Source organism: Peromyscus eremicus, chromosome 19 (assembly GCF_949786415.1).
Source record: "Peromyscus eremicus chromosome 19, PerEre_H2_v1, whole genome shotgun sequence".
Lineage (NCBI taxonomy): Eukaryota > Metazoa > Chordata > Mammalia > Rodentia > Cricetidae > Peromyscus > Peromyscus eremicus.
The window spans coordinates 31,519,215-31,533,682 of NC_081435.1; the positions used below are offsets into that span (position 1 = coordinate 31,519,215).

The 14,468-nt window shown below is 46.7% G+C and overlaps 1 protein-coding gene across 25 annotated transcripts in view; it reads right to left on the minus strand.

The window, feature by feature from the left end:
• Window positions 1–12,197: 12,197 nt before the first annotated feature.
• Ppp2r2b (protein phosphatase 2 regulatory subunit Bbeta) overlaps window positions 12,198–14,468 on the minus strand; it is a 291,625-nt gene continuing 289,354 nt past the window's right edge. For all 25 annotated transcript variants that reach the window (XM_059245825.1, XM_059245819.1, XM_059245821.1 and 22 more), the window contains 2 exons: window positions 14,180–14,271; window positions 12,198–12,635 (listed from right to left, as the gene is read on the minus strand). In XM_059245825.1, the coding sequence (XP_059101808.1) occupies window positions 12,356–12,635; window positions 14,180–14,271 (372 nt within the window). In that variant the 3' untranslated portion in view covers window positions 12,198–12,355. The remainder of the gene's footprint in view (window positions 12,636–14,179; window positions 14,272–14,468) is intronic.

Below are 14,468 nucleotides of genomic sequence, written 5' to 3' on the forward strand. Positions count from 1 at the left end.
GGTGGTCTCTAGATAAAGAAGTGTTAGACAGGTAACGATAAACAAAAAGACAAGACAGACGACAGAAATTCGCGCTGCGCGGCTTCGGCGTAAAACCGGAAGCAGAAATTCAGACAGGGAAACGGAGGAACCTCGATCTCCGTCCCCTACCAGAAATTCAGACAGGGAAGCGGAGGAACCTCGATCTCCGTCCCTTACCAGAAATTCAGACAGGGAAGCGGAGGAACCTCGATCTCCGTCCCTTACCAGAAATTCAGACAGGGAAGCGGAGGAACCTCGATCTCCGTCCCTTACCAGAAATTCAGACAGGGAAGCGGAGGAACCTCGATCTCCGTCCCTTGCCAGCACCACGTATCCCTCTGATACGGGAGTGGCCCCGAAAAACCGTGCCCCAGAGGGGACTTCAGTGACCCGTGGAACGTCTTCCAGGGTCGCGGCGGGCGAAGTCCGAGCTCGTCAGCTCCTTCAGCCCCCACCGACTCAGACCTGACTTAGGGCGCCCAACGAAAACAGAAAAACAAATAGACGGACTGAGACAAGACAAACAGTGGCCGGCCAACTTACCTCCTGACAGTGGGTCGGTGGTCCTGAGGCAGGGGGTCTCAATTCCCGGCCAATGCACCAAATGAAAGACCCCCGAAGGCAGTCTTCCCTCAGGAGAGACCCTCGCCTCCAAGGAAGACACCGAGACCACGAATCAGATGCAAACAGCAAGAGGCTTTATTCAGGAACACGGGTACCCGGGGCGACACAGACTCTCGAGAAGCTCAAGGGACTGGCGCGCCCACGGGCTGGAGCAGAGGGTTTTTATAGGGTCGGGCACGGGTACAGAAACAAGAAGCCTGGTTACAGAGTCTTGATTGGATGATGCAAATGAGGCCAGTTCTGATTGGATGATTCATATGAGGCCAGGTTCGAACCCAGGTCAGCTCGTGGTTTCTCCCCGAGCTCGCCCACGCCTAGCTTCTGTCTAGGGTACAGGGTGTTTTTCTGACCTTTTAGTTCCTTGCTCTGGGGCCTGGTGGCTAAGTACAAATGTTCTGTTTATCCCATGTCCGTTAACTGAACTCCTCAGTACCTCTCAGGCTTTATTCAAAAGCAGCTGAGCTAAGCTATGTTAGGCAGGGAGGCTGGGGGTCTTTCAAAACCACAGTGATACTCATTGGTTCACCATGTTGGACTTGGGTGGTCTATGGACTTTGTCATCAGTTCCCTTACCTGGGGTGAGTAAATGTTTGTTCCTGTCTCTGCAGGCACAGTGTCACTGAGGAGCCACTTCAGCATCTTCTAAGTACTCTCCTTGCCTTCAGTCTTCATTCTTCCATGTTCCCTTCAAATGCTTCATTTATACAGTTGCCAGAGAGAGCCTCATAGATGCAGTACCAGCTAGGCCAGTGCCCCCTTTCTATCTTCTAGTGGCATTCCATAGTCTATTGTTTGTGTCTGAAGTCTCAACAATCCTCTACATTCTGGCCTTGCTCTCTCTCCAGCATGGGAGCCCACCTTAGCTGAGATTCTTCCCTTTCAGCTCAACCAGACAACTTACAGTGCTCATGCGTTTTCTTACCTTGTTGGCCTTTGCCATCCTTTTGGATCTAACCCTCCTTCCTCTCCTTCAGAAGAGTGGATGTCCTAACATAGCAAATGTTAGGGTTCTGGAGAAGTCCAACAAAAGACTATCATCCACGTATGCAATCAACAAGAGCATTTACTACCTTGAGAAACCTTTCAGTATACTGGGGCTGATCAGTCTACACAAAGGCAAAATGGCAGTGACCTTGAGAGCTTGCAGGCTCCTTTTAAGCATAGCCAAGGGGAGTTCCTAGGGCAGTTAGGTCATTTTAGATATGATTGGCTTAAGCAAGTGGTAATCATATTAGTACATTCTTTTTTTTTTTTTTTTTTTTTTTTGGTTTTTCGAGACAGGGTTTCTCTGTGTAGCTTTGCGCCTTTCCTGGAACTCGCTTTGGAGACCAGGCTGGCCTCGAACTCACTGAGATCCGCCTGCCTCTGCCTCCCAAGTGCTGGGACTAAAAGGCGTGCGCCACCACCGCCCGGCATATTAGTACATTCTAATTGGCCAGGGCTAGTAGGGGTTGGCTAAGGCTACAGTTCTTCCATTTTGGGGCAGGCCTGGACAAGACCCAGGCTTTGTCCTTACTTAGTTATTACCTTGAGCTTGCTGACTGTGGCTCAGGCCTGGCTTGACCTGATATTGCACATACCAGGCCTCCTTGTCCTTGCTGTCGGGGATGTTGGAGACTGATTGTCCTTTGTTTGTGGCTCTTTTAGATATTGCCTGTTCAGTCTCAGGAAACTGCAATTGAGGCCTGATCTGAGAGAAGACTCAGCAACCTGTTATGGTGTCTGCTCAGTCCTCTCACAAATCCACAGCAACTCTGTATGTCTGTTTACCATGCAGCATTTCATGGACCTATTTAGGATTATACCTCCTATCAGCCTAGATTCTCTGAGGTCGGGGCCTTGTGTCTCTCTAGTTTACATTGAGGCACACACGCTATGAAGTAATTGGAGAAGAAATTTTTAGGAAGACAAAACAGTTCACAGTATTAAATCTTGTAGTTGGTGATAGTAAGTGTGGTAAGTAAATGCAGTGTGCCCACCTGTGCCAACTAACGTCAAGAACTTCAGCCTGCATTCGAGTAGATCCATTAGTTTGGGAATATGGGAAAGTAAAAAATGACAGCCATAATGATGCCATAAAATGGACCTTCAGAGTTCATAAGATGTGGTTTCTGTCCCCGCCTTGGAATAAGTCTAGATGTAGCTGTGGGAAATTGGCACTCTTTTTGGTCATGAAAGTGTCTGAGTTGAAATGTCTCCAAAAACAGTAATCTGCAATTATCGTTCCTCGCCCTGGCAGTTATATCATACTGAGCACATAAAAAGACAGTCATAACAGTATTATGTAGAGTCATATAATCTTACTATCAACTAACCCAGTGGAGATTTAATGTGTAAGTGGAACCTCAGTCCCGATGTAAAAGATAATAAAAGGTTTACAGCCTCTGTGTTCAGGCTCTGTCCCTGAGCTATCGGGAAGCATCCTCCATTGCTCCAGGAAAGGTAATGAATTCAGAGAGGAGCCTCCAAGGGTCCGTTAATGTGGTGTTGAGACCATTTGTGCATGTAGTGTGTGTGCATACATGTGTGTAGTGTCGTGGCAGGAAGAATTTGTTTCATGCTGGAGAATGAGGGGAAGCTGTAATCACTGTTCATGCTGGATGGTCCCCAGAGTCTCTCTTGGGACAAACGAGAGTGATGGAGTGAGTTAACTATCCCTGTGCTGGCCAGAGTGAAGAGCTGCTCAGAGCCACATTCCACCCCTGCGATGGGACATTCTTTCCGTACTTCCGGAAAGTCAGGTTGCTTTGGAAGTTTCTTCTTCTGTGATAAGCAATCAGCTTCTGTGACATTTGTCCGATCATCAACGAATGCACTCATTTTAGCATTTCAGGGCACTTTGTCACCAACAACCATCATCGATGAATGGACGAAAATTTCTGCCTCTTTAAAAAGAACATGAAAAGTGAAATGTTGCCCCTCATCTTGTCAGGTAGGAAGTGAGGGAACAGGAAGTGGAGCTGCCATCCATTAAGTGTTCCACTGACAAGAGGGCACAGCTCTGGTCTCCCACAGGCCATCCTCCTGTGAGACTCCGAGAGAAGTGGATACAGCATTGTACGGTGTGTTTGTTCACATCACTGGGGATGTGAACCTGGGGCTTTGTGCATGCCTCTGAGCCACATCCTTAGATTAGTCATCATACCACCTTTGTGTTATTGTCTTGTGTGCGTGTGTGTGTGTGTGTGTGTGTGTGTGTGTGTGTGTGTATGTGGTGTGTATGTGTATGTGGTGTATGTATGTGTATGTGGTGTGTGTGTACGTGTGGTGTGTGTGTATCTGTGTATGTGTGTGTGTGGTGTGTGTGTGTATGTGTATGTGGTGTGTGTGTGTGTGTATGTGTAGTGTGTGTGTGAATGTGTATGTGGTGTGTGTGTGTGAGGGTTGTGTGTGTATGTATATGTGTAGTGTGTGTGTGTATGAGGGTTATGTGTGTATGTGTAGTGTGTGTGTGTATGAGGGTTGTGTGTGTATGTGTAGTGTGTGTGTGTGTGTGTGTGTGAATGTGTATGTGATGTGTGTGTGTGTATGAGGGTTGTGTGTGTATGTGTATGTGTAGTGTGTGTGTGTGTGTGTGTGTGTTCGTGTGTGTGATTGGGAATGTACCCAGGGTCTTGTGTATGCTGGATGAGCTCTGCTCCAGCCCTTCCGTGTGTTCACTAGCAGATCTGTGCTGTGGCTGGTGTGTCATAGAGCCCATTTCACTTCATTGAGAAATGGATCGGGTCTAACCCGCAGCTGTAATCCTTTGTTGCTTTCTGACTGCTCTTAAGCAACTTGTGTTTGGGGTTGGAAACCAGCGGCTTAGATGAGATGTGACTTCTAGTTGTGCCATAACCAGAGAATCAGAGGTAAGAAAGCCATACTGGGGGAATTCAGTTTTTTGTTTTTAAATTTTTACATTTTTTATTGGTGTGTGACTTGGATATCTAGAATAAAATCCAGCAGTCACCCTTCGCCATCCTCATCAATCTATCACCGACCTCCCCTCTAATTTACTACCTTCCGTTTTTTTTTTTTTTTCATCTGCACTCAGAAAGTCTCCTCTGTACCATGGACACATAGGCGCATGAGGATTCCAGTCTTCTCTCCCTGCCTTGCCGCATGGGGTGGGTGCTTGCCCCAAGGGATTTCTTTAGGGAACCAGCTTGCATTCCTTTAAGAACGTCCCAGGAAGGTTTGTCTCCTCTTTTCCTTCCATGCGGGAGGTTGAGAATAATCACTCTTGTCACCCCCCTTAGCCTCGTTACGGGGAATATTTAGTGCTGCAGTCAGGATGGGCGGGGATATCTCGTATGCGATAATACTCCTTCCTGCGTCAGTGAACACGGTATTGATTGTAGGCTGTCAACCTTTCTGCATGCTTTGCGGGGTCCCAGAAGGCTAACAGCTGCAGGGAGGGTAATGCATCAGGCAGGGGCACATGTGTTCTGTTAAACACCACCACTCTGAGCTCACTTGCTTGCTCTTAATGCATCTTGGCTCGCCGGCTCTCAGATTTCCTTTCTCATCCTCTGGCTCCTCTGAGAATCCTTTGGTGCTGTGTGGATCTCCATATGTTGAGCTCTCCTTACTCGGTAGCCACTGTTCATCTTAAAATCTTCCTAAGGGCAAGGGCTGGCACTGACTTCCGTGTGTGGCGATTCCCTCAACAAACATCTACTGAGCATCTAGTATGTGCCAAACATTGCTCTGAGGATAGAGTGGACGAAGCAATGTCTCATTCGTATGGGACTTAGGGAGGTAGGAAATGGACTTTCTGAGGAGGTGACATTCCAGCTGAGGTCATTAGTGTATCTGCTGGGACTGGATAATAAATACTTCCTAAGTTAGGATGGAAGCTGTAGATCCTCTGGTTAGCTGTTCCTAGACTCCCTTCAGATAGGCCCCAGGGGCGACCCTCACTGGGGCCAAGCATTATTTTCCCATTGTGTCCCTTGCCTCCTCCAGTCAGCTGCCCTGGAACACGGGAAGTTCCTTAAACACTCATGTGCTATTTTGCCTGCATGTCCAACCCTGAGGCCTGGAATATTCTTTTCATTTGGAAAACTCATTCCCACTTGTCTTCTAGATTCCACCTGAGGAATTGCCTTCCCTCTGGTTCCTCTTGTTTGAGTGAGGTGGTCCTGTGTGCCCCCCATACCTGCCCTGCCTAGCAGGGCGTGTGTTGTTCCGTTTTGTAGTTCTTTTTTTTTTTCTTTTCTTTTTTTTTGAGACAGGGTTTCTCTGTGTAGCTTTGTGCCTTTCCTGGAACTCACTTGGTAGTCCAGGCTGGCCTCAAACTCACAGAGATCCGCCTGGCTCTGCCTCCCGAGTGCTGGGATTAAAGGCATGCGCCACCACCGCCCGGCTCCGTTTTGTAGTTCTAACAGAGACACACCAATACATGTTCACGCGGTGCCTCTGTGGGCCCGGCACCCTTCTGAGATCCTGGAGTGAATCAGACCTTTCAGTTCTCACACTGAATTTACAGGGTGCCGGTTTATTGTTAGTAAGGGCACCGAGGTGAAATGATGTCATTTATCAGGGTCGTTCAGCTTTTCAGAAGAGAGATCTGGTTTCTTCTCCGGAGGCAGGCAGGCAGGCAGGCAGGCAGGCAGGCAGAGAGGCTGGTGCACCCGCCCCTGCAGGTACTTAGCCAAGACCTTGAGCGGTCACTCTTGCCTGTGAGGTTGTCCCTTTCTGGGTGTTACAGGCTTTGTGAAGACAGGCCGTCACTACTGCCTTGCAGATCAGCCTGGCACAGGCTTGTCAGGCACTGACTGATCCGTGACTAAATATTTAGCAAATGAGTGACTGCTGAGGGTTCCAACATGTCACTTTCCCTTTTGCCATTGAAGGGGTCATCTTTCAACTCCAGTCTCTCAGGTTCATGACACCCACAAGTTGACTCCCGCACCATTCTGGCTGGAAAGGCAAATCATGACCCAACTAGGGCAAGAACACCACACCAATGGCTGGTCCCTGAGGCTTCTGGGTTTCCTCCCAAGGTTCGTTTTTGGAGAAATGGCCTATACACCCACCTAGACTGAAAACAACAACTAGGGATGCCTGAGGTGGTGGTGGTGGGGGAACTTCAGTAGACTCTGCCTACCCAAGAACACCAAGGGTGACGGTCAGGGGCTGGTGACAGGGTGAGGGGCCAGCAAGTGAATGTTCTGGCCTCACAACAGTCATTGTCATCATACTCTTAGGCCAGGCTGCGTCTGCCCCAGCAGTTTATCCAATGTGGCGGCTCTGAATTGGGGTGGGGTGGGGATAATCAACGTTGAGGTCAGAGCTGGAGGCTGGAGACCTGAGTGAGTGTCTAGACTTTGCACTTATTCCTGGCCATCCACCGGTCTCTGCTCACAGAGGGGCCTGTTTCTGAGCCAAAGTCTCTATGTATCACCCATCATTGTGGAGGAAGAGATGATGCAGGATCTGGAGGAGGAGAGACCTGGATAAGACTCTGGGCTGTCACGCAAGTCTTTGAGTCTATCACAGAAATGCATTTCTACCCAACAGAGATTGCGGTGATTTTCATACTCACACGGTGACTGCTCAGTAAATGCTGCTTTTTTTTTTCTTTTTTTCATCTATTATATTTAAATACTTGGATGTGGAGCCTAAGAAATACTTGTAACTGGGACTAGGGGTGTAGTAGCTTAGTGGTGGAGTGCTTGGATGCTGTGTGTGAGGCCCTAGAGTCAAACCGAAGCAGCAATAATAACATTGTTACTGGATGAGGGAAAGCCAGCAGGGGTGGGTTAGCACTGGGGGACTGAAAATGTGTTTCTCATAGTACAAAGTGAGTGTTGGCTTCTCATCTTGCTCCCATGCCACACCACACCACGCCCACTCTTGTTTCAGCGTCTCTGTGGGGTTCCATCTATTGAAGTGCTGTACCATGTTTGTATGCTGGGTGATGTGCCTTAAAACTTCTGCTTACGAGTCAAAGATTCTGAGTCACCTTTTTCTTATCACTTTAATCATCCATTCCTTTTGTAGTTCCTGCGCTTCCTCCATACCGCCTGGTCTTATAAATGTGCCGATGATGTGGGTGGAACTTTTATACACTTGTTACCTCTGGCGGAGACAGCGTCTTACCTGTCACAGTACCTCCATCCTTTTGCCTGAGATCTGGTCCCTGATTCCCACTCCCAAGCCACCAGGCTACTTCTACTGTTGGTTAGAACTGGCTTTCCAATCAGTACTTTCTCTCTCTATATATAGTACGGGATGGGGAATGAGGACTTGGACCAAGCATCCTGGCTTCGTTGTTTGTGAATTGTGTAAATGTTGTCATTTGTCTCCTTTACTGTAACAGTTCAGTCACATGCTACACAGCAGTGTATAGGTCAAGGGCGACTCCCGTGCACCCATATGATTATGGGAGTTGACAAGTTCCTCTTGCCGTGTGCTATTGTTCTGACACTGTGGCCATTCTTAGGTCCCAGTGTAACACATTGCTCATGGTTGTAGTGATACTGGTATAAACAAATCTGCTCAGACACATTTAGCCACAGAAATAATGTGTTTTTCAGTTGCCTATGGTATGGTTACATGTCATGCAGATGTATGGCCAAGAAGCAATAGGTGTACCTACACCTGCCATCTAGCTTGTAGAAGTATGCTGTCCTGCACACAGCACACTATCATGTGAATCCAGAGGCAAGCCAGACTGATGCTGAGATTCTCTTAGAACATACCTGTCAGATACATGCCTTGAGTTTTCTGGGTAAACAAGTTAATGTGTGTGTGTGTGTGTGTGTGTGTGTGTGTGTGTGTGTGTGTGTTTTCTCTCGAGACAGGGTTTCTCTGTGTAACAGCCCTCGCTGTCCTGGAACTAGTTTTGTAAACCAAGCTAGCCTGGAACTCACAGAGATCGTCTGCCTCTGCCTCCTGAGTGCTGGGATTAAAGACCCTTGAGCCAACACTGCACAGCAATGCGTGTGTAATTTGTAGAACCAAGCCGAGCCCAGGGGAAGTGCTGGGTAGTGTTAGCTTTGTCTGTAGGTGACCCAGGATTTTAACCGCTCCGCTTCAGTCAGATTCATTGAGTTGGAGTCCAAGATCCATCTCTCACTGGTGATATCCTTGGCTATCCGGACAATCTGTCATTCTCCATTTGCAAAGTGGGATTCCATGGCACTGTGTGTTGAGGGAGGAGGCAACAAAGCATGGGGAGCTCTTGTAGTCCTCAGGGAGTGTGTCTGCTGTGGCTGCTCTGTTGTGCTTAAAACATAGGAGGACAGGCAGGAGCCAGACTGGAAGCAGTTAAGAAACAAACAAGTTTCTTTGTTTCTCCACTCCCTGTCTACCTGGCACTCTGCCCCTTGTTGCTGGCTTGTGTCACTCTTAATTCTCACGACTTATCTTCCTCCTTTGGATTAAGGAATCATGGCTGCCTGTCAAGGTCCATCTTTTTGAGTTGCTTTGCTTTTAGACATCAGGAACTGAAGGTTACCTTTAAAAGATTTAATAATGGCACAGGAAGGCATGCCTTCCGTTTTACTTAACCAAACTGATGCCCTCAAGTCGAAATCTCGATGGCACTTACGGCATAGAGCACAGGGTCCTCAGAGCCAAACACGCTGCTAAAACCATAGCAGGCTGGTTTTCAGGTAGCTTTGAATGTCATCTGGGTTTGCTAAGTCAAGCATACCTGGAGCTCAAGGAGACGAAAAGGGATTCACTGCTCCGTGTCTGGTACAGAGCTGGCAAGTGGTGACAGATGGTGGTTAGTGCTGCCTGAGGCCTTGCCCTAGTGACATCCTTTCCTGGTTTTATCTTTATGGCCGTTTGTCTGAGGCTCCCTTTCATGTGCAATCAAGAGTCTGGCGGCTGTGTGCTCTAACTCATCTGGCACATCCCTAACCCACCTTTAGACCACAGATTGTGCTCTGTGCTGGGTTTGTTAGACAGTGAGGGGGCTTGTAGTTGAAATCCACAGATTTCAGTGAGCCTGTGAGCTCCTTGATGATGACCAGAATTGTTCATGTGTATGTTCTGGGAAGTAATGATGACTGTATTATGTGCAGACCATGGAGATACTCCAGTGCCTCCAAAGGGAATGTCATGCTAGTTCTGTGGTTCTCAACCTTCCTAATGCTGTGATCCTTTAATACAGTTCCTCATGTTGTGGTCACCCCCCAACCATAAAATTATTTTCATTGTTACTTCATAACTGTAACTTTGTTACTGTTAAGTCATTGTTTGACCTGCACCCGCCAGTGGGTCACAACCCACCAGTTGAGAACCACTGTGCTAGTCATTTGGAGTTTAGGAAGCACACTTTTGGTGGCTCGTGAAATGATCAGGTGGTGTGTGGATCCATGTTTCAGATATAAACAGTTGTGCAAGTTCTGTTAGAAAGAAACACCAGCACATCAGACCAACATTTGAGGGATACTTGTTTTTTGGAGGAGGGTATCTTGCTTCTGAAGAAAGGTGATTTAGATACACATCAAATGGACAAGAGTATGAAGGAAGGCTGATGCTCAATTTGATACAAATATGCTTTGTACATGCCCCACCTGGCATAGTCAGTGGTGGGGAGTCCCCAGGAGCTGAGGAAAAGCCAAGAAGATGGCAAGCATCTGTGACCTGGTGCTCCCCATCCATGAACGCTCTTTAGGAGCTGGAGGAATTTCTCATCAAGTCTCATGGAGCCGTATTCCCTCCAGGGATTTTCTCCATGGACATGAAAGACGCCCAAGGTGCAGCTGGTATTGCAGAGAACTTGAGAAACACTAGGAAAGTCACATCTTCATCCTAATGTGACTGCTGTGTGGGGATGCAAAGGCTTGTGTTTCATACTCCTGAAATTGGGATGGATCTTACAAAATTGTTATGATTTAAGCGGATAGTAATTTCTTTGCCACAAAGCTGTTAGCATACAGACAACAGCTTAGAAATTGAGACAACATGATGCTTCTATTTTTTTCCTCCCCCAAAGCAAACTAAAAAATTGGGAGGTTTTTTTGTTTTGTTTTTTTTTGTTTTTTTTGTTTTTTTTTTTTTTTTTGAGACAGGGTTTCTCTGTGTAGCTTTGTGCTTTTCCTGGAACTTACTTGGTAGCCCAGGCTGGCCTTGAATTTGCAGAGATTTGCTTGGCTCTGCCTCCCAAGTGCTAGGATTAAAAGCGTGTGCCACCACCGCCCGGCAAAAATTGGGAGTTTTAATAAATCCAGAAACTGAAGGAAAATTTTTTTAGTGAGAATCTCCCATCTCAAGTTATTTCCTGTCTACCCGATGGAAATTGGGGGAGATGCATTAAAACAGAGTAACAGTCAGAAGCCGAGGTCCCACTTTGGGACACACTCAAGCACCTTCTCTGCTTCCTCTCTAAGTGTCTAAATACTTTCCTTTTGAACTTCCTTTTGGAAATGGCTTTCTTGAAGTAGTGAGTCATCTCAAGAGAAGGATGGACCAGTTGCTGTGATTAATGATGGAAAGGAATACTGGTAGGTCCGAATTGATATTTCATGACTTATTTCTTGAGGCAGCTGAGTGTTGCTGTATGGATATGTGACTTGAACACAAGGCCCAGGTCCTGTCTCCCCACTCCTTCACCTCCTGTACGTTGTTGTTAGTAAGGAGGGAACTCTCAAGTCTATTTTCCCAGTGTGGTGAGTTTGAAGTGGGCTCAGAGATGTGTGCCTAGGCTTACAAATCAGCATCATTATGGCCTTTGTTTTAGACACAGTGAGGACTGATGGATGGCTATTTCTGGAAAAGAGGGGGGGTTGCTCGGGAGGAATAAACCCAGAAGAACAGGCAGCCTTTCTTGGAGGAGGGGGATGCTCACTGCTTTATTGAGACCTCCTGGTACTAAGCAACCAGGGCGCAGCCTTTAGAAGTCAATGGGCAAATCCTCTGGCAGAGGCTGAAGGGAAAGAGCCAAGAACCATGGAGGCAGGGATTAGATGGAGCCATTTAAAAGGAAACAAAAATAAAAGCAAGAGTAACAAGGAATGGTAGGGATCTGGTCTCTGCTGGCCTTGCCAAGCAAACTCTGGGAACCCCCGTGGAGAAAGGATTCTCTTTAAGTTCCCTAAAGCTTTGTGGTGCTTTGGCCATTACATTCCCAGGCTGTTTCTATGGCACTTACCAAAAGAGAGAACAGTGTCATGGTGTCCCTTCCCTTCCCATTCGGCACCCTTTTCTCAGCCTTGTGAAATAAGTCTCTGGCTTCAGTAGAACTGTTTAAAAGGAAATGGAGGGGAAGGCAGAGGAGATATACTGGCTAGGCCTGATTTTTTCACAAAGAGAAACTCTCTAAGAGTAAACAGTGTTTATTTTTTGTTGATTTTTTTCAAACAAATGGAATTGCTTAATTAAAAAAAAACACCTTATCTCTTTTCTCCTTAAATACTACAGACAACCTCATTTTATCGCAGCAGACACCTAGAAACAAAACACAGAACCCACCAGAGGAAACCGAGCAATGAATGAACGCATCAGAAATTCAAGTCAACTATGGAAGAATTAGTGCCAGCCAGTTGGCAGCTCTCGATTCTAAACAGAAGTGGCCCGAGCCTACCAAGTTTGACAAAAGTTCCTTAGAATTGGGGAGCTGGGAACATTGAACTCCTTTTTAATTCTATTCCAATCGTTTTATGCATAGGGAAATGAAACTCAATGCATCAAATGAAGACCCAAAGAAACATTTAAAAACTTGTTTGACTAGTATTCAGTATGTGAGACTAAGTGATAGCTTGTCCTCCTAGTTAACCTTGTCCTGGAATATATATAAGTTATTTGTAGCCGCCACTGCTATAATATTTTCTGAAGGATGCCAAGCTGTATGCAAGATCTTTTTGCTAAAGTCCAGACTGTCGACACTGATCTCGTCTTTTCTTCGCTTGCCCCCGACGCACACTTTTCGGGGTTTGAGGATAGCCCGGGGTTTGCTGTTTTCCCTCGAGGCCTCAAGGGTCACATCACGCTTGGTGTTCCGGTCGAACATCCTGAAGAAGTTGTTGTAGGAGCCCGTCATGATGACACTGCAGGGGAAAGGGGAAGCTGAGTATTACAGAGAAGGGTGGTAAGCTATCCCCATAACATCTTTCAGGAGCAAACGATGCTTATCACGGCAAGCTCACAGGGACCATACATTTAAACTGAGAGCATTGACTTATTTTTTGAGTCATTGAAAGGGCCAAGCTCTTTGGCTGGGCTTAGAACAAAGGTTTGCAATAATCATCATTATTACTCATTTTTACTCCACAGGTAATTTTTGTTCTTGGACCACTAATTTGGTCCAGTTGTTATGACCCTAGGGTTACCAACTTTTCATTAGTGTTAGGAGGTGTGGGGGGTTTTGAAAGAAAATGGCCCCCAAAGGAAGTGGCACTATTAGGAGGTGTGACCTTGTTGGAATTGGGGTGGTCTTGTTGGAGGAAGTGTGTCACTGTGGAGGTGGGCTTTGAGGTCTCATATATGCTCAAGATTACTAATGTTTGAGGTTGGGCCATCATACTAAGTCCTGAATACTTTGACTCCTAACTTCCTCAGCTGTGAAATGGAGATGATAGAGGTAACCCTAGTCGGCTGTGGCTGGGATTAGAAGATGTGTGTAGAAATGTCTTGTGTATAGTTAACTAGTAGTCATTGGTTATGATCTATGGTAATGAAGGGCAAACTGGAATAATAACAGTTGTGTAATTATTATCAACTATCAATGACTTAAGTGGTAAACTAAGAGGCTTGCTTCTTTCCCTGGGGACTCTGGTTCATATGGCTTAGTTGCTTTGCTCTCTTCTGCTGTATAAACTGGATCGTGTAACCCGGGTCCTTTGCTGCATGTTTACTACATCTGGTTCAGCTGAATTCTACAGTAGAGGATTCAGTGGTGGTTTGGGAAGAGGGGCCAAGCTAGTCAGAGACTCAAAGCTGGAATCTCAGAATGGCCCGCTGTGAACACTATGAATGAACAGCCTCATGCTATTGAACACTATGCCACCTTCATCCAGGAGCTAACTGAGCCCTAGCAGCCTGCATCTAGTTTACAGACTGTCAAAGAATCATCTGTATTTGTCAAACTAAAAATGAACTATTGGGAAGTAATGTGAAGTATTGTAGAAATCAAGGGCCTTAAAACACTAATAAATCACTCTGAGGGAATGTGATAAATGAGGTTGGCTAGAATTCTGCTAATGAAGCACCGGGACCTCCAGTCAAGGCTGCTCTAGCAGCTTCCAGGGGATAGGTCTAGAAAGCCACTTGACAATACTCAGAGGACTTGCTGGTGTATTACTAGTAGTCTTGAGTAGGCATTTGGCTCTAGCTTTTGGGTGCCTTGTATGTTAAGGACAGCATTTTCTTCTTGACATTGAACTGTCACCTGTGCCAGCCCAGAAATGAACTTGGGGCCTCACAGCATCCTTCTCTTTACAGGCGTGATCACAGACTCCAGTCAGTGACCCACATAATGCATCCTGGCCAGGTCTTGGGGCCCAACATCGATCTCCCTTTGGATGTATCCCATTTCAGGTAAATTGTCCAAAGTTTCCTCAAGGGAAGGGCTCTCAGCCCGAATGTTTCTTACCTGTCCGACCCGTTCCACACACACTCAAATTTATCAAAAATGCAGTCATTTTCATAGAGGGAGCACAACTTGCTGCGGAGGTAGTCATGAACCTGGGAGGAAACATCAAGAACACGTCACCACCATACAAGGTGAGGGTTCCTATGAATACTGACTTGGTGACATGAGCTGTTCATCCCCTCTGTGTGCCCTTGCATTGCATCAGGTGGCTCTGGACCGAATGCAGGCTCAGAGCCCTGGCTTTAGGAGGAAGGCGGGGTCAGTAAGTTTCTTTATGCCAGTGTGGATT